General features: G+C 42.2%; 1 protein-coding gene across 5 annotated transcripts in view; it reads left to right on the top strand.

The window, feature by feature from the left end:
• LRP5 (LDL receptor related protein 5) overlaps window positions 1–20,781 on the top strand; it is a gene marked incomplete at its 3' end in the record, with an annotated part of 243,316 nt that overhangs the window by 132,424 nt on the left and 90,111 nt on the right. For all 5 annotated transcript variants that reach the window (XM_080346094.1, XM_080346093.1, XM_080346097.1 and 2 more), the window contains 2 exons: window positions 5,826–6,222; window positions 6,687–6,858. In XM_080346094.1, coding sequence (XP_080202220.1) covers window positions 5,826–6,222; window positions 6,687–6,858 — 569 coding nt within the window. The remainder of the gene's footprint in view (window positions 1–5,825; window positions 6,223–6,686; window positions 6,859–20,781) is intronic.

Below are 20,781 nucleotides of genomic sequence, written 5' to 3'. Positions count from 1 at the left end.
GACTGCCACAAGTGAAATATTTTAGGTATAGAGAAGCAAAACATAAAACTTTGTTACATGAGATATTTGTTTCTGTTGTAGTTGCTATGCTGCTGTAGCTTGCTCTCCGACCTCTTCAGTTGCAGATTAGTGTCCTGATTTGCAGGTGCTCTCTCTAACAGGGATTTTTTTTCCCTTTGGCTGTTAAGGTGTAATTTGCATTGGAAAATCAAATTTTTCTGTGTGTTTAAATGTATGAAGAAATAGGACCTTTTGGAATTTCTTCCTGTAAAGAAACTCTTCAGTGGTGGACAATCTGTACTGTTGGAGGTAATAGGGAGGTAATATTAATGCATATATAATATGACTTGGGTTACTTTTCATTTCTGCTGTTGTCAAGCTAACATGCTCTGGACAAAACAGTGACACTGTTAGTTCTTTGGAGGTGGTCAGAAAAAAACAAGTATGTTTAATACTTAGCACCATGGGACTTGATACAAGTTAAGGACTTCTAACAAAATGTCAACGTGAACAAGTTGATGAAACAGAAGAGATCTGAAAGCCTTTCAATTTGAACAGACTCCATAAAAATACCATTTTTAACACTGCAGAGATCAGTTTTGAATACAACCCTTATATTATTTGGAAGATCCTCCCTTTCTGCTTGAAGTTGGTTCTCTCCATATTCTCTTGGTTTTGACCTGTTTTTTAATCCAGAGATGTCAGTGTAGCCCTAAGATTACTGTTCCTGAAGTAATCCCTGATGTAGGGAGTGAGAAGAGCATCACAAACATGGACTGTTTTTGTTCCCAATAGCTTTTTAAAATAGCTGTCTGGGAACTGCCTTGACCTCATCCACTAAGTGGGTCACCTTGTCATAGAAGGAGAACAGGTTAGTCAAGCAGGACTTGCCTTTCATAAACCCATGCTGATCACTTGGTTGTCCGGTATATACCACGTGATGACACTCAAGATGATCTGCTGCATAACCTTCCCTGGCACCGAGAGCAGACTGACAGGCCTGTGGTTCCCCAGTTGCTCCTTCTGGCTCTTCTTGTAGATGGGCATCACATTTGCTAACCTCCAGTCAACTGGGACCTCTTCAGTTAGCCAGGACTGATGATAAATGATTGAAAAAGTGGCTTGGTGAGCACCTCTGTCAGCTCTTCCAGTACCCTTGGGTGATCCCATCTGACCCCATAGAATTTTGTGTGTGTCTAAGTGGTGTAGCAGGTCACTAATGATTTCCCCTTGGATTATTAGGGCTTCATTCTGCTCCCTGTCCCTGTCTTGAAGCTCAGGGGGCTGGGTACCCAGAGAACAACTACTCTTACTGTTAAAGACTGAGACAAAGGCAGCAATAAGTACCTCAGCCTTCTCCTCATCCTTTGTCACTGCTTCCTCTCACATCCGATAAAGGATCAAGATTCTCCTTAGCCCTCCTTCTTTTGCTAGTGTATTCACAGAAACATTTTTATTGTGTTCTACTGCAGCAACCATATTAAGTTCAAAGTGTGCTTTGGCCCTTCTAATTTTCTCCTTGTATCACTTCACAACATCTTTGTACTCCTGAGTAGCCTACCCCTTCTTCCAAAGGTCATAAACTCTCTTTTTAATTTTTTTCCCTGAGTTTGTGATTAAGCTCTCTGTTCAGCCAGGCCAGTCTTCTTCCCCATTGGCTTGTCCTTCAGCACATGGGGACAGCCTGCTTTTGCACCTTTAAGATTTCCTTCTTGAAGAATGTCCAGCCTTTCTAGGCTCCTTTGCCCTTCAGGACTGTCTTGAAAGGGACTCTGTCAACCAGCCTCCTAAACAGGCCAAAGTCTGCCCTTTGGAAGTCCAAGGTGGCAGTTCTGCTGCATGCCCCCCCCACCCCCACTCAGAGAATTGAAAACCCTGTCATTTTGTGATTGCTGTGCCCAAGACAGCCTCCAACCATCACATCCAGCCACAAGTCCTTCTCTGTTTGCAAACAACAGGTCCAGCTGGTGCCTTCCCTAGTTGGCTCACTGACCACACATCAGGAAGTTGTCTCCTGTACTGTTTTGTCTGTGCTGTACTGTATTTCCAGCAGACATCTAGTAAGTTGAAGTCCCCCATGAGAACAAGGGCTAACAATTGTCAGACTTCTCCGAGATGCTTACAGAATATTTTGTCTGCCTCTTGATCCTGGTTGAGCGGTCTGGAACAGACTCTCACCAGGATATGCACCTTGTTGGCCTTCCCCCCGATTCTTACCTAGAAACACTCAACCCTCTCGTCACCATCATTAAGCTCTAGACAGTAAAGAGACTCTAAAACACAGGGCTACCCCACCACCTCTCCTTCCTTGCCTATCCCTTCTGAAGATTTTATAGTTATCCATTGCAGCACTCCAGTTGTGTGAGTCATCCCACCATGTTTCTCTGGTGGCAACTATATCACAGTTTTCCTGCCACATAAGGGCTTCCAGCTCCTTCTGTTTGTAGATGCACTTCAGCTGGGCTATTGATCCCAATACTATTTTGGGTTGTAGTTACAGTGAAGTAGTTCACAGTGTCACCTTACATTCATGCTGTTTGCCATTACATGTCGTTAATCTTTCAAAGAAGCGTAGTAGAAGAAGAGGTATAAGCTCTATACTGGACTTCTCTCCACCATGGTCTTTTTTAAGAAAACAGTTGATTGACTGATTTTTCACTGTTCAGGAAGTAAAACAACATTTTTAAGCATAATGTAAAATATCAAACACTGATTATTTTTATTTAGTAAAGGTGCTAAGATCCAGGGGATTCATTGTCACAGAGGAGTGACTTAAAGTTCTGCTTACTGCAGAACAATGTATAGGTTTCTCAAAGAAAACTATGACTTATAAGAGTTCGGTGGCAAGTTTGCTCTGTTATTTGTAGGAAATAAGCCAAGCTGAATGCTGCTTACTTTCTCTCCAGGAGCCTGATAACCATTCATGGAGCAAACTTCCAGGTGTCTTCTCTCCCTGATAACCGTTCACTCCAGAGTCTGCATTCTAGAACTCCAGAGGCAAACTTTCAGGCAACAGCATTTGCAGAAATTTGAAAAAAAAAAAAGTACAGAGAAGTACAAAACAGGTCCCATTTTGCAGATGTCTGTAATGTCTTTGTGTTAGCCTTGAAGTCATTATTTTTTTTCCCTAGTCAAGTCTATTCTTTCCAGCAAAGTGTGAACTAGACCTTATCTTGCAAGTGTTCAGTGTAGTTTGTAGTTGCTTTTGGCAAATATGAGCAGAACTTTACAGCTTAAGATTTCAGCAAATCCAGCTCACTAAGTAACATGAAGCAAAGAGTCTATTAAAAATCACACAACCTTATGCTTCTAGATGATTCATTATATTTAGTATGCATTGACTTAAGCTAAATTATTTATATGAAACTTAAATTGGGCTCATCCACTGACTTTTGAGTAGTAAAACCATCGCCATACTGCCAGCTTATTTAGCAGAGAGAGCTCAAAGTAGGCTCACCCAGGCTTTCATATATATAGAATAAAGTGGTTGACACACAGTCAAATTGCATACAGTGGGAAAGGTACGCACGAGGCTCCCTGCACCCACAGCTTATCGGTGTTTAGTGTGCTCTTCTGCTTCCTTGTGGGTTTCCTAAAAGGAGTTCTTAGCCCAGCTGCAGCTCAGACCATTATCTGCTTTGGAGTCTGGACCAAACTGCTGCTGGTTTGGCTGGGAGGAGGTCAAGTGCATCTACCACAATTCATAAAGCTTTTGAAAATTCATACATTTGCTAGCAGTGCCTTCTAAGGATTGCTGATGTATGTTGGTCCCCTAACAGAGAGGAAACTTGAAAAAATGAAAACCTGTTGCTGTGCTTACCTAAGGAGGCAATGGAGGAAGGAAGCCTTACAAGTTGTCTGGTCACCTGGGGCTGTTCCCTTCTCACCTTGGTCAAGAGGTTACTAGTTTTCCTATTCCCAGAGTAGCGAGTATAAGTTTCAAGCATAAGAAACACTCTTCCTGAAAGCCTGTTTTTATTTTGCAACTTTTGAAGCTGGAAAATACATATTAATGAAATCTTGATGGTAGGCATCTCTCTTGTTTTGCTGTTGGGAATGTATGACTTTCCCTCCCTTTTCTCTACATGATTTTTGAACTTCAAGTTACTGTTGCTTTCCTTCTACCCAAGCCTTCCCTCGAAATTTGTTGGTGCTACTGATGCTGTAGATACCAAACCTTGTCAGTTATTGCTGACTGGAAGAAACATTCTTGCTGGTGTCTCTCCCCACGCCATCACAAATGTTTCTGGAGCTCTGCAGTGAACCACTATGGTGGTTAACTTAGGCCAATGGATTTATTTCTGTTGAATTAGGTTTTTTTGGATCAGCTCCTTATTATGATTTGCAACACACAGCCATGGTGTGTATGCATGTGAAAAGGGGTGATACACAAGTGGAAAACAAACAACCCATGGCAAGAAGGGCAGCATCAGTTCATTCAGAAGCTGCGGTGACTTGAGGTAGTTCAAAGTGCACATCAAGCTATGTCTTCTGTTCTGTGTAGCATACTTATTTGGGTGATGTTACAATACTGCTTTTCTAGATCCTTTCCTTTTATTATACTTTTGCAGCCTGAGCACTGTTTCTTCCCAAAAGCAAATAGCAGCACAGTCCAGCTCCCAAAGTGAATGTGAATTTGGTTTTGATGTGCAATAGATCCAACTTCTGGGTCTGCAGAACTCCATATGCATGCCTAGATGAGAATTATTTCTAGAAGATTATTCTCATGAGGATTTGAATTTCCACTATTCTTAGTGGGCTCAAAACATATGTCTCATGTGGGTAATTTTCATTCATTCTATACTGTTGGTGGGAACTGGAAGTTTCCACCTCCTGCTGGCGTGTACTGGTCTGGCTGAAATTCCACAAGTTACTTTTGTTCTGGTTTCCAGTTTTGGAGTGTTGCTAAACAATAAATCTCCTTGTCAGTGTTCAAACTCTACACAGCATTGATTTAGTAACAGAGCAGGAAAAAGACACATACTCACATCGTTCTTTTTTTGTGCTGAAGCACACATGGGTGGACATGGGGAAAATGTGTTAAGCAACTGCATGTTTTACTGTGTATCCTGGTTCTGTACTTATAAAAAAAAAGTTGTCAGAAAGACAACACTGAAGATGCCATTTGTCTCTGACATGTGCTCTGTGTTGTTGTTTGGCACCCTTTCCACAAGCAGTGAAACTTTGCAGTGAGGAGGAAGAACAGAGGAGACAAAAGAACAACAGTCCTGTTGGCTTAGAATTAATTTTGCATCAACTTTGGCCAGATGAGAAATACTTGCTGTAGTTGCAACTTGCTTTCTTGTTGGGTTGTCTGGAGCAAATAATTAATTTAATTTCAAATAATTAATGTAATTTGTTTACAAAATAATCAAGTGTTTTGTTAGCCTTTGTCATTTATTATGTAGAGCTTGTATGTGAAAACCATGTCTAACACACTGATACACAGCTAGTGATAAGTTTGACTGAGGAATGTGATGAAATATTTGGACCACCCCCGATGAAATTATTTATTATTTTTTTAAGATTCTATCTAGAGATTGCTATGTTCCATATTAGCTTAGGAGGCTGTGAGAAAGATGCAGTCATTGTGAATAAGAGTGTCAGCACAAGTAGCTAGTTGAGAAGAACTGATTAGGAATAACCATCCTCAGACATCTATATTTCAATGAAAGTTTGATGTCCTTATTTTAAGGAAATCTCTTCTTCTTTTAGTGACAGTGCAGTCACTCTTGTTTTAGTGACAGTTCACAGCTTGCTATGCTGTAGTGAAGCATCCACATCAATAGCAAAGGAAATTATACCATGAATGTTTTTCTCCCCAGGTGCTGAAGAAGTCTTGTTGCTTGCTAGAAGGACTGACTTGAGAAGGATTTCCCTGGACATGCCGGATTTCACTGACATTATTCTGCAGATAGACAACATCAGACATGCAATTGCCATAGACTATGATCCTGTAGAAGGCTACATCTACTGGACTGATGATGATGTCCGGGCAATTCGCCGAGCCTACCTTGATGGCTCTGGAGCACAGACTCTGGTAACCACAGAAATCAACCATCCAGATGGTATTGCTGTGGATTGGGTGGCAAGGAACCTGTACTGGACTGATACTGGAACAGACCGCATTGAAGTGACCCGGTTGAATGGGACATCAAGAAAGATCCTTATCTCAGAAAACCTAGACGAACCTCGAGCAATAGTGCTCAATCCTGTAATGGGGTAGGTTTTGTGTTTATTGATAGCCCTGTGATAGGTGTTTGGATCAAATTTATGGTCTCCTGAAACTGAAAATCTGCAAATAGTGAGATTATGTGTATATTATTTGTCATATGCTCTGGAAATAACTGACTTTCCCTTGCTTCATCCCTTTAATACAGTGTATATAAAAGGTGATTTCTAAATATTGTGTTCTTCAGTGAACCTATACATTGTGTGTTTTACTGAGTTTTTTCTGTGTCTTCAATGTTACCATAACAATGAAAGAATTGGGGCAGTGCATGTTTTCAGTAGTTTAATATATTTAATGGTCACACATATTGTCACCATTGATTATGGTTTGAGTTAGTTTGTTTGCTGCAGTTGGGAAAGCAGAAAGTTAGTAAGTTCTTTCAAAAGCAGGACAGATCTTGACACTTTTTTGTCTTGCATGTTATGTGCATTGTCTGTTTCCCCTTTTTTTACAGCTACATGTATTGGACAGACTGGGGTGAAAGTCCAAAGATAGAATGTGCTTATTTGGATGGCTCAGAAAGGCGAGTTCTGGTGAATACATCCTTAGGTTGGCCTAATGGCTTGGCACTGGATCTTGAAAAAGACAAGCTTTACTGGGGAGATGCAAAAACAGATAAAATTGAGGTGAGTAATAGACCCATACTTGGGTGCATTCTTAGAAAACAAGTGCTATTCTTGTGTGCTGCTTTATGTTACGGGTACATTTATGCATTTTTTAAGGAGTCTGTTGTTTCATTAATATTAACATGATATTTAGCATAACAAGACATTTGAGAAGACAGGAAACACATTTGTGTGGTTCAGAAAACTTTCGCGTGAAGTGTTATGTTTGTTATGTCTACATTGCTGCAAGTGTAATTTAATAGCTTGAAATCTCAGGTTTTACCTGAAACTTTTGTGAGAAATTGGGATGCTCAGGTACAACATCCTTAAAAGATGTTCTGACTTGTCTGTGGTGCTTGGAACTAGTATTTAGAATTGCTGCATACAGAAGTCTTGATGCAAGATTTGTGTGCAGAAGATGGTGGATGTGGGGGGCCCTAGAGAGCCATGTATCAGGACCTTACTAATGGTGTGGTGTCCAGATGCAGGGACAAGAAGTAATTTTTAAAATTTTTAGTGTACAGGCTCTTTTGAAATCAATGTAGGCATTCTACCTCTGAATTTTAGGAGGGGAAATCCTCTTCACAATGTTGTATAAACATTTATAACAATATTTATTATGACAATATTTAGTATTTCTTAATTTTTGAAAGAATGATAGAACCTGGTGTGATTCCTTTATGCCTCCTTTTCTCTGGGAAGAGTTTTCTTAAAAGTGCAAAAAATTCATCTTGCCTACCTATTGCTCAAACACTAGACAAGCTGGACAAATTATCTGCTTGTTTGTTATTATGTGCTCCAAGGAACAAGATAGTGAAGTGATTCTGGAGTTTCGCTCCTTTAAATTTAAAACATGGTCAAAGCAGGCATCTGTACTGATCTAATCATGGATATTGACAGTTGCACCAGGGAGGACGGAGATGTTTCAGGAGACGTTTTCCTAAAGGAGGCGCCTTTTTTCCGATTGTTTTCACATTAGTATCTTAATCTAAAAGAATAACTGTGCTCCCACAGAAGCAAAACAAGTATTTGATGTCACTGCAAAGAACTGAGCCCCAGAGTAGTTTCACTCAAAGCAAGAGATAACAAATTAAGTAACTGAAAGATTAGAATGAAGGTTTTGGGCAGAGTTTTTTTGGGCTTCTGAGTATGTTCACTAAATTCTGAGGTTTCAGTGAATTATTAACAACCCTATTCAACTGAGAGGAAATTCAGCAAATTGATAGAGCTTGATAATATTGTGATATAGAAGGGCAAATGGCTTTTGTGTAATCTAGTAATGCTAATGAACAGCCATTTTATACATTTGTTGTGGATGTGTTCATGGAGTTGCTGAAGACCTTTATGTAGTAATGATTTTACTTGCATGAGTGTGTCCATTTAATTTGTGACAGCTAAGGACATGGATACAGCCAGATATCGTGAGGAAGTCTCAAACAGTTGCTTAAGATCTTCTTGTGTTCCCCACCACCATCAGTTCTTAGTTTCTAAATAAAAGTTATTTAAGAAGTGCATCTGGTTAATGGCCATTTGTGTTCATATTTCTGAGAAGGGAAAATTGGATTTTGAACCTCAGTCTAAAGTTCTTAGTAGGTTACGATTAACCCAAGGGTTTGGATGACAGCATGAGATATGACCTGAGATCAGGCAAATGCAGAAATTCCTGCTCTGTTGTCTTTAGATTGTTAGATTTGTCAGCCACACAAATGTTCCTTTTTAATGTCTTGTTAAGCTCCAGATGACTGGTGGCCATAGGTCACTTGACCTGGGTGTGGTATGTTCTTAGTATGAAGTAGTTGTTTAACTTCCACAAAGATGTCAGAAGAACAGTTTGAAAATTAAGGGTGCTAAATAATTAGCTCTGAGTATTTTACTTTGAAAAGGGAGTTCCACAGGGAATTTGAATTAATTTCAAAGTAAGATAAGGGTAATAACTAGCTAATTTAAATCTATTCATAAAAACAATAATCAAACCAGAATGTGAGGGTAGAGTCCTCCCTCCAAAAAAGTTTTTTCTCTTTGAAGCAATAATTCACTTTTTTTTTTTCCTGTGGTATAGGCTAGTTTGCTGAAGTCATGTTTTGCCTTTACTGTTACAATACCTAAGAAAAGCAATATAGAAATTTTTCCCTTGGTCATGGCCTATAAAGTTGATTGAGTTTTCATGTTGTTTCAGCAGTATTATATGTAACATTTTTAGGTAAAAAAATCTTGAGGAATGACTGTTCTTTAAAGGTTTTGCCCTCAGGAGGAAGGGAAACAAGACAGCTCCAGAAATACAGCTTCAGTGTTTCACAGTACGGGTCTTGATATCTATCAGAGAGATCATATTCCCCCTTATCTTTCAGCCTGCAGGACAGGGATTGTTCCACGTGCCACCTTTTCTATCTGGGACTGCAGTTGTGCAATGTGTCTCATAGGTTTAAGCAGCCTAGTCAGTCCATTGCATTTCACTGTAAGGCAGTGAAGCCTGGGATAGTTTGGTTTGGTATCAAAGTTTAGGAAAATCAGAGAAGGCAAGGTAAGGGCTTTTTTTCCCCCTCAGTTTTTTCTTTCGCTTATGTCACGGAGGCATCCCGAGGTTAGTTTAAGGGACAACAGGGTCCAAAACAACTTTTATTAAACCAGTGAGAAACAGGGTTTTAGCACTCCAAAAGTGACTTAAATAAAGGTTCGGATATCAGTTGAGGTCCACAGTATGCATGCACGTGGCTTCACTCAAAACAATGCCGGAGCCGGCCCTGAGTCCCAGAGAAGTACACGCTTGCCTGAACATGGTGCGGGATTATTTTAAAGAGATACATGTACTCGTAGTGAGTACGGGAAGTGTACACTTGCGATTCTGCGAGGGTAAACTTATAATACACTCGCAATCCTGCGAGGGTTAATTTACTTACACATGCAAATATGCATGAAAAGTACAAATATACTCGCAATTCTGCAAGAAATTTTACTCACACCCGTGGCGGCAAGGCAAGCGGAGTCTCCATCCCGGGGAGGGGGGCTCTTGGCAGCAGCATCTTGCTCATGCTCCGAGAGACCCGCAAATGGGTGGAGTCTCGACGAGAGTCCCGTTTTTATGTTGTCTGATCAGATCTGACTGTAGGCATTCTAGGAGCTTCTCTGCACCCCCACACTGGCTGTGGGTGCCCCTGAAGCCTCCAAACATCCCCCACACTGGCCGCAGGCACCCAGCGGCTCACTGGCGCCTTGGCACTCCCTTCTCCTAATGGCCCTGGCCAGGGTGCTCTGGAGCCAAACAAAAGAAGCTGTTAGCCTCAAGTAACAGAGAGAGATGGAGAAAGAAGCTCCCACTCCTTCCATACTGAAGGAGGGAGGGGGATTCTCTGTAGATACATTGATTACTATATATTGTGCAACCCTGTTTTAATTGTTAGCACAAAGAGTGGAATCTCCATGCTCCTAGCAATGGATTTCACATTTTCTTAGATGAAAACAGGTGTAAATATTCTCATTTTAAGTCTTCCCCCCTTCTTTTTTTTTAATATTTGCAATTTTTCCCCTTATGCTTGGAGTTTACTTTTGTTAGCTATCACAAATAGACTCGTTCTTAGGCTTTATTTACAAATATCTGAATATGCCCATTTAGGATATTATGGGAAAAAATGCCTGCAGTTCTGAACCATGCTGTGAAGGGGTTTGTTGTGGTCCATTCCAGGCTCTGGCATGAGTTAAAATGCCACTGGCATGTTATCAGTAGAAATGGATATTAGATGTCTATTGTAGAACTTCCTTTAGAAAACAAATTTTCAATATCAGTTTTGGAAGATGTGCCAGATATATTTGTGTATTATGCTCACTTGGGAAAGAGCTGTGTGATGTAACCAATCACTGACACAGCTCAGATACTGGCCAGTTTGAGATTGGTCTGTAATAGACCTTCTTCTGATTAATACTTCTCTGTAAGATGAAAAAAGTGTGCTAAGGAAATATTTTAGAATAGAAGCAAATTGATCCAATGGACTGCATTTCACATTTATTGCTCATGTTTGCTGTATCCTCACAGTCCTTTCCTGCAAGATTTCTGTGTTTGAGAGGTTCTGTTGATACCCTAGATTTTCCTAGTAAGCCGTTGCTTGTGCTACTCTGCTTGCCTCAGTACATGCAAAATGTCACTGTATGGAGTGGGACTTTTACTCACTGTTGTAGTTATTCAGCATAGACTCATTCTGTTACACATGTGTTCTGTTGCCAAGAGCATGCTATTTAAGTGGCTTGCCAATGCAGCTGGTGTCTTGGTGATTTGTTGTGTATGTACGTCTGTTGCATCCACAGCTTGTCAGAAACAAAAACCAGTTGACTGCAAGTCAATTTATATTTTATAATATAGTGGACCTAGCTGAGTATTAGGATTTTTCTTTTTCCTGGTAAGCACCTAAAACTACCTTGAAGCATGTTACTGGATAAATTTATGTTAACACCTAAAACCAGCATGGGTGGGATAGCAGATAGTGAGCTGTAATTCTATTTTGTAACTCATTAGGTAGGGAAAAAAAAAAGTTGATGAAGTTTTGGGTGGTTGTAGCTACACTTGCAGGAAGAGAATTCTTGCTTCATTTAAAATGATATTTAGATTTATGTTGAGCACTCCTGAAGGAGGAAGACTTGAACCAAATTGAGGGCCGCCACACAGTTCAGAAAGTAGCACTCTGCAGCAGCACTGTGCTGCAGAAGGCAAAGAAGGTGTTATGTGATATGTGGATCTCTGTGTGCTGCTTTGTATGTGCTGAAGATTCAAGCCCGAAGAGCTATTCGGTGGTAATGGAGAGGGACAGTGGCAGGTCCAGTATATTGCTCTGCATTGGAGTAGTTGACTTAATGCACATCCTCTATTCCCATTGTCATTTCTTCAGAATAACTAGTTTCTCTTGGGCTTTTGCACTGCTGTCACTTGACTGTTTTCTCATCCAAAAACTGCAGTCTCAAATTTCCTGAAGCAACTGGAAATTTTCTGTAAACCAAAGATCTGCTAAAGGTCTAAAGTAAAGGAGAAATTTCCCATCTCCAGTGTTTACCTCTATCTGTCTACTTTTACCTGTGTCAAAATGTCCCGGCTCACTGTGAAGAAATTGCAAAATAAAATAAACCATTATCTCTACTACTGTGCGGAGCATGGTTGGACTTAAATCCTGTTGGGGAAGAAGCAGTATTAAGACTGCTGCTCGATAATGTAGAAAGTGCATTATGTGGACTTTTTTGTAGTTTTCTGACAAACAACTTGCAGATGAGTATTGCTTTCATCACATGGCATGCCTTCAGTTGCTTTCCAAATAGAAAAAAACCAAGAGTGAATACAGCTTGTGCATGTTTGTATGTATCTCTGCGTGGTGTTCTGCTTTAATTTCTGGAATTCTAGATCTGCAGGGAGCCATCTTATTATCCCTGGGAAGGTCTGTTCACACATAGAGTGCTTAAGAGTGACTGAACTTTGTATAGCTTGGAAATTTAGCAAGCTAAAAATGTATGTCCTGTTTTTTGCTGGACCTTGGGTTTAAAATGTACTGTCAATCTCTCTGGTTTTGTTTTTGTTGTGGGTTTTTTTGTTTTGGTTTGTGGGGTTTTTTTTGGGGGGAAAGGGTTGTGGAGTTGGTTGGTTTGTTTTAGGGGTCATTTTGGTAACACATTTTGACATGACTTTTGGGTGCACTCTTCCACAATTAGAAAATAAAAGCTCCAGGGCTGTGGAAGGTACCAAGCAGAATCTTATACCAGGAGAGTATGTTCTTTTTTGTGCGTCTTATTTCACGAAGTGAAAATAGCAGTTATCCTTTCCTGGCAAAAAAACCTTTATTGACCTTCCCATCTGCAGCATTCAGCTGCAACACAAAGGACCCAGTCACTTTGCAAACAGTTTGCATCCTGAAGAAACCATTTGGTAAGGCTTGTCAAAATTTTGTGTGACAAGACCCTATGGGGTTTTCACTGCAGATTTGGCACCCTATGGTAACATTGTTCCCAGCTTTTTTGTTTGTTTTTTTAGTTAGTTGACAAAGTGTACAGCAGGGAAAAATATGTAGCAGATTTTGAGTTGTGTCTGTTGAGATCAAGTGTTTGTCTGCATGGCTTCAGGTATGAGTAGAGGGTGTGAATTAATCCAGTTGAGCTCTGGACTTCACTGACAGAGAAGAGGTACTTTCCAGGAACAAACAACAGATTAATAAGCATTACCGGGTTTCAGCAAAGAAGCAAAGTCCCAATGGCATCGATGTGTAGAGTTTCCTAGTTCCCCTTAAAACAATTTTGTGGTTAGCCAGGTTTTCTCATGTTTTATTTCTTCAGCATTTGCTTGAAGTGCCTAAGGTATAATTGCATAATGAGCAATTATTGAATTCTCAGGTGCCTTTCATTACATATACATTTTACTTAAGTTTGTGAAAGATTCTTGGAATAAATTACATGCAGACTATCCTTTCTGGCAGCTTCCTCTCCCCTCATTCCCCCCTCTGTTGACAAATGTCCTTCATCTGTCTTTGCAGAAGATTCATAATTATGTACAGTAATTCTATGCAAGTTTGTAGGGTATTTAAGTCTAAAGTCTAAGTCAGCACCAGATGACAATCCTGGAGTTCACTGAAAAAATTTTAAAGATGCAGTTATGTGGGCTCTCCTTGAAATTTAAGGAAACCAGCTTTATGACTATTTCGAGTTTGATTATATTCTGCATAAGTAGCATTAAATGATATTTGTAACAATTTGCTGCTTCAATGGGAGCAGGCTTTTCAGATCTCACTTGTACTGAGGAGAAAAATTAACAACTAAAGTAATTTAAGGCTGCTTTTTCTGAGCAAGTCTTGCTGTTTATCCCCCATGCGACCCTAGCTAAAACCATGTGCCAGTCACTTGCCCCTCCCCCACCCTCAGTGAGATGAAAAGGAGAATCAGGAAACAAATGGCAAAACTATTGGGCTAGGATAAGAACAGTTTAATGAAACAGTGAAGAAGAAACCAAGCAAATTTAACAACAATAATGAAAGAATATACAAAGCAATGGATACACAGCACAACCTCACCACATGGCAATCACTGCTGTAGCCCAGTTTCCCCGAAGCAGCAAGTGGATTCCCAACTGCAGCCTGCACCAAAACCTCCACCCCGCCATACAACTACTTGCGCCCAAAAAACAGAAGCACCAAACCATGTGGTCTGGAGAGAACAGTGCATCCCAGACTGCCCTGGTCCCGCAGTGAGAGAGTAAGCAAGACTTGTCCCTCTGACCAGCCCCCTTTGTAACTGAGCATGACTTAGATGGTATCTAATACCCCCTTTGGCAAGTTCTGGGTCAGCTGTTCTGGCTGTGTCATCCTCACAGCTATTTTTAGAGGTTAACCCTATGCTGGCTGACCCAGCATATTCCACCACTTATTCTATACCATTAATGTCATGCTCAGGTCTTACACTTAACAGTACATTTCAATTAATTACTACTAGCTTAGATGTATATATACACATACACATATGCACAGAGATATTTTTGCCTTGCTTCATGGCATAACCTCATCCCTTTAAAATGTTCATTGAGTCCATTTAGTCCATGACTTTTCATTCTATCTGTTTGGATGGTCTTCTGGGGCAAGAAAGATGGAATGTCATGTTGGAGTGTTGCATTGTTGCATGCTGCATCTGGAATTTGTAGCTCATGCACTTGGTGTAGTTCCTACCTATGGTTTGCAGGTCAGAGGTGTCAGCCTCAAGGAGGTAGCTGGCTGCCAGTTGTTCCAACCAGCTCTGGTTCCATCATTGCTGCACTTTGTTCAGTTTTGTCAAAGTTCATTCTCCATTAGTTGACCAAGGGAAGACTGTCAGTGTGATCTTTTTGGATTTCAGTAAAGCCTTTGATACTGTCTCTCACAGGGTTCTAGTAAATGGGATTATGTCAGACTGGTGACCAGTCACTAGCAGGGTTCTGCAGGAATCCATCTTAGTGCCAGCACTCTTCACTGTCTCCATAAATGACTTAGACTCAGGACTTAAGGGATTGCTTAGTAGGTTTGCCAATGACACAAAATTGGGAGGAGCTGTTGACACTCTGGAGGGCAGAGAGGCCCTGCAGAGGGATCTGGACAAATTGAAGAACTGGGCAATCACCAGGCATGAAGTTCAACAAGAACAAGTGCCAGATTTTGCACCGGGGCCAAGGCAACCCTGGCTGCACCTACAGACTGAGAGACAAGATGCTGGAAAGCAGCTCTGCAGAGAACCACCTGGGGGTTCTGGTCAATGGCAAGTTGAACCTGAGTCAACAGTGTGCTTTGGCAGCTGAGAGGGCAACTGTGTCCTGGGCTGCATCAAGCACAGCATTGCCAGCTGGGCAAGGGAAGTGATTGTCTCACTCTACTCTGCATTGGTTCGGCCTCACCTGGAACACTGTGTGAATTTCTGGGCCCCACAGGATAAAAAAAAATATATTAAGCTACTGGAGAGTGTCCAGAAGAGGGCTACAGAGTTGGTGAAGGGTTTGGAGGGGAAGTCGTATGAGGAACGGCTAAAGTCACTTCATTGCTCAGCCTGGCGAAGAGGAGACTAAGTGGAGACCTGATCGCGGTCTACAGCTTCCTCACAAGGGGAGGAGGAAGTGTAGGTGCTGAACTCTTCTTTTTAGCAACCAACAACAGAACTCAAGGCAATGGCAGGAAGATGTGCCAGAGGAGGTTTACGCTAGATATTAGGAAAAGGTTCTTCCCCCAGTGGTTGGTGGAGCACTGAAAAAGGCTCCCCAGGGAGGTATCTAGAGAGACTAGGCAATGCCCTCAAACACACGTTGTGAACTGTGAGGTTGTCATATGAAGGGACAGGAGTTGGCCTTGATGATCCTTGTGGGTTCCTTCCAACTGAGGACATTCTGCGGATCATTAACCTGATAGGTACTTACTGAATACTGTTGGTATCTTGTGTAGTGTTATGTAGCAATTACCAGTAGCAATTACCATCATACAGTTTGCATCATGTGAGTATTCTCCACAGAATCAAATCCCCCTGAGTTACACATCGGACTCCTCCATCCTTCAGCATTACCCACCAAGTGCACCCTGGTCCCTGAGCACAAGCTTTCCCACAGATGGGTTTGCCTTTTTGCAAGGCAGGAGTAACCCAGACTCTTTTCCATAACACATTCTTCGTGAACAACAGTGAGACTTTATCCCCTTCTACAACATGCGGAAGCTTTGTTTGGGCAGGGCCAGTCTGACTATTAGATCCTCTAGTGTTAAGTAATGAGGTGGCTTTTGCTAAATTTTAATCCAAATTTCTCACAGTTCCACCACCCTTTGCTCTCGGTGTAGTCTTTAACAGTCCTTTATACTGTTCAATTTTCCTGGAGGCTGGTGCATGATAGGGAATGTGATATACCCATTCAATGCCATGCCCTTTGCCCCAAGTGTCCGTGATGTTGTTTTGGAAATGAGTCCTGTTGTCTGACTTATTTCTTTCTGGGGTGCAATGTCTCGATAGCACTTGTTATATATATGGTGCATCCCTTCCTTGATGACCTGAGGCATCATGGGCCTTCTGAGCTATAAATAATTTACCTTTATGTTGCCAGTCCAAATATACCTGAGCCACTTCAATATTAGCAGCCTGATGCACCTGCTGTTTGTTTTGATGTTCCTCAGTGGAATGACTTTTAGGCACATGAGCATCTACGTGGTGCACTTTTACAGGCAGGTTCATAGCCAAGCAGCCATAACTTGCCGTAATTCAGCAGCCCCAATGGGTTTACCTCTGCGCTGCCAGTTGCTCCTCTTCCACTGCTGTAACCACCCCTACAGGGCATTTGCCACCATCCATGAGTCAGTGTAGAGATAAAGCACCAGCCACTTTTCTCTTTCAGCAATGTCTAAAGCCAGCTGGCTGAATTTCACCTCTGCAAACTGACTCGATTCACCTTGTCCGTTAGTGGCTTCCGCAACTCATCACGTGGGACTCCACACAGCAGCTCTCCACCTCCAGTGCTTTGCCACAATACGACAGGACCCACCACTGAACAGGGCATATCACTTCTCATTCTCTGGTAACTTCTTATATGGTGGCGCCTCTTCAGCACTTGTCACCTCCTCTTCTGGCTACACTCCAAAATCTTTACCCTCTGGCCAGTCTGTATTCACTGCTAAGATCCCAGGCTGATCAAGATTCCCCATTTGAGCCTGTTATGTGATCAATGCGACTCACTTACTTCATGTATCATCAGTTGCATGATGTGTAGAGAAGACCTTTCATTTGAACATCCAGCTCAGCACAGGCAGTCAAAATGCCAGGAGAAACTGCGGTTCAGTACCAACCACTTCTGAAGCAGCTCTAAGCTCTTCATGTCCTGCTAATACTCAGTTGGAGTATAGCAGGCCTCAGACTCTGTGTCCCTGACTCCAAAACACCAGGGGCTGACCTCAAGTTTCCCCTGATGCTTTCTGACAGAGGCTCCAGGTAGGGACATCCACCTTGGCTGCAGTGCAGAGCACATTTTTAACACCTTTCCTGCCTGGACTGGCCCAAGGACTGTCTCTCATTTAATTTGTTCAAAGGCTTGTCATTGCACAGAGTCCCACTTGACATTTTTCTTCTTGCAAGTCACTTGATAGAGAGGGCTCATAATCTGACTGTAGCTTGGAATGTGCATTCTCCAAAAACCCACAACACCCAAGAAAACTTGTTTCCTTTTTATTAGTTAATGGTGGCATAGCTGTTACTTTGTCAGTCACAACCATTGGGATCTGATGATGTCTGTCTAGCCACCTTACTCCTAGAAACTAGATCTCCTGTGCAGGCCCCTGGACCTTACTTTGTTTTATAGCAAAACCAGCTTTCAGAAGAATTTGGATTATTCTGTCCCCTTTCTCAAGAACTTCTTCTGCTGTGTTGCCTAACACAATGATGTTGTCAATGTATTGCAGGTGTTCTGGAGCTTTGCCCTGTTCCAGTGCAGTCTGCATCAGTCCATGGCAAATGGTAGAGATGTGTTTCCACTCCTGGAGCAGTTGATTGCAGGTGTACTGGATGCCCCACCAGATAAAATGTGCCCAGCACTGTGCTGCCAAAGGAATTGAGAAAAATGCATTAGTGGTGCCAGTTGAGGCATACCACTTGGCTACCTGTGACACCAGTTTATATTGCTTCTTTAGCACATCTGGCACAGCAGCACTTAACAGCAGCGTGACTTCATTCAGGCCATGGTAGTCTACTGTTAGTCTCCACTCTTCCTTGAACTTCTGCACTGGCTATATCAAACTGTTAAAGGGTGTGTGAGTCTTACTGCTCACTCCTTGGCTCTCTAGTTGACGAAGCTTATTATGGATCAGAATGAGAGAACCTCAGTGTGGTATTGCTACCAGTGCACCATCACAGTAGCAATCAGCACCTGCTTTTCTTTGACCCTCAGCAGTCCTTAATAGAGGAGTCCTCAGAGAGATTGGGCAAGATAGACAGATGTTTAATATCCTCTGTCTCCATGGCTGCTATGCCAAAAGCCCACTGGTAGCCTTCAGGGTCCTTAAAAATCCCTCTCCTGAGGTAGTCTGTACCAAGGATGCACAGAGCGCCTGGGCCAGTCACAATGGGGTACTTTTGCCAGTATTTCCCAGTCAGACTCACTTCAGCTTCTAACACAGTCAACTGTTGGTATCTCCCAGTGACTCCAGAAATACTGATGGATTCTGCCTCTTCATAGTTCAATGGAATTAGGGTACATTGTGCATTGATGTCCACTGGAGACATCACTCTCCAGACTTCAGCACAGTGATGTCCACTCTTGTGGGCCTGACATTCCAGGCCACCAAATCCACACAGTTCAATAAACACAGTTGTCTGTCCTTTGCCTGTCTGGAGGCATGGCGCCTCTAGTCCTGGTTATAGTATTCATTACTTGCTTTTTGCAAAAATGTATCAGAAGTCCCTTCAAGGGGATCTACCCTTCTACTCTGTCTGGGGACTGCTCACTGGAAACTGGAGCAGCATTTTTTTTCTAGCAGAATCCACTCTTGTGGTTGTCTTTCCTTGTAACTCATGTACCTGTGCCTCTAGGACTGTGGATGTTTTTGCATCCTACTTCCTCATGTCCTCTCCATGCTCACACAGGAAAAACCACAGGGTGTGCCATTTTGTATACCCTTCATATTCTCTCTCTTGATCAAGAAAAGCTCATTCCAAGTAGCTGAGATCCTAGGCCATACAGGTGGAGAACAGAACTTGTCTTCAAAATGCTGGAACTCTTGGGATAATTTTTTGGCTAAGATATCTGGTAGTTTCTCTGCTCATAGGAAGGAACAGGGTTGCCAGAGTTGACCAGCCAATTCATGCACTTTTTGTTCCTTGCCTCCTTTCCAGGACATTGCTACCAATGACCTGGCATAGGACGATAGTGCGCCCCATAGAAACTTCTGCCACGTGTTGTGTGCACTGGACTTCATCTGGATCTGTGGGTAAATCCTTGTTATTACAAATGACCTCCAGCACAGCTAATTCCCTCAAATACTGGATACCTTTCTCCATGGTGGTCCACTTGCCTGGGTGACAGGTAACATTTTCCTTGAAAGGATACCTTTCCTTCACACCTGACAGAAGTCACCTCTGGAGGCTGAGGGCTTGTGTCTTTTTCCGAATTGCCTTGTCAATGCCCCCTTCTCTAGACAGGCATCCCTGCTGCTTGGCTTCCCTCCCCTCTAATTCCAAGCTACTGGCCCTGCATCAAAACAGCCAGGCAATTATGTACTTGCTATACTGGCCACTGAAATATTTTTGCGTATCTCGCAGCTCACTTGGGGATAGAGATCGGTGATTAACTCTGGTTCTGCCTCCTCCTGTTCTTGTGATGGGGCTGGGTCACCATTCTCCCTCACTAAGTGAACCAATTTTTTGTGTATTTCTTTTTCTGTTAAGGGCAACTGATCCAGACACAGGTTGGTTCTCTGGTTCAGCTGCAGCACCTATTGCCCTGGTTTTGAGTAGCCACAGTGCCTGTTGCTTGGGTTTAAGCAATTACTGCATTTGACGTGAGGGTGAGAGAGTGCCTGTCTGTCTTTTATCCCACTGTTCGCCTTGGGAGTGTTGCATGGTATTGATCAGCGTTTGGTAGTTACTGCTCAGGGCCCAGCACAATGCAGTAAGATTTGCTTCTTTGGAATAGTGAGAGCATTTTTCTTGTAAATATTCTGTCACTGCATCAGGGCCCTATAGTTGTTCAGGACTGAAGTTTCAAACCATTGGAGGTGAGAAATTCTCTAGATACCTGCCCATGTTTTCCCACGTGCCATTCTACCCATGAACATCTAACCTTGGGGCAAGTCTCTGGGTAATAGTCTTAACAAATCCTTTTGTAACTCTGTACATGACCTGAGACACATTCCAGAGACATAGCAAAAAGGGCATGCTACCTTGAATATCCCCAGGGTATCCTCAAAAACTGTTGCACCTAGGCCAGAGGTGAAAAGTGAGGTGTCAAAGCAGGGAAAAATCCCCCCATCCTCTGTTGTCCCCACAGACTGAGTGCAATACTAATCAATTGCAAAAGATGGCGCCCAAGGTATGGAAGTGACGTGAATATTATATAAAAATATGAACATAAACATCCAAAACAGGAAATAACCATGTCATAAATTGATATTACACAGGGTAGTATTGTGACAAACCTAATCCTTTTCCCAGAGGTGAGAAACAGCACCGCAGGGAATACATACGGCATGTAGGAATTTACATAACACAGCCATGTGGATATGCAAAGCAACATCATGACCAGCGACTACTTAACTAATATAGTAAATGTGTATTTTAACTCACTCTGGTCAGCTCTGTTGTTATATCAACCCTTCATTTCTCCTGTCTGGCTCACCAAAAAGGACTGTAAACTGCTTAGCCGCAGTCCTGCCCCCCAGCCAGCAGCTAAAACCACTTGCCGCTCACTCACCCGTCTCTGGCCCCCAGTGGGATGGAAGAGAATGA

Source organism: Nesoenas mayeri, assembly GCF_963082525.1.
Source record: "Nesoenas mayeri genome assembly, chromosome: 5".
Classification (NCBI taxonomy): domain Eukaryota; kingdom Metazoa; phylum Chordata; class Aves; order Columbiformes; family Columbidae; genus Nesoenas; species Nesoenas mayeri.
The sequence above is the reverse complement of the archived record's forward strand: the minus strand, read 5'-3'. Positions and strand labels throughout refer to the sequence as shown.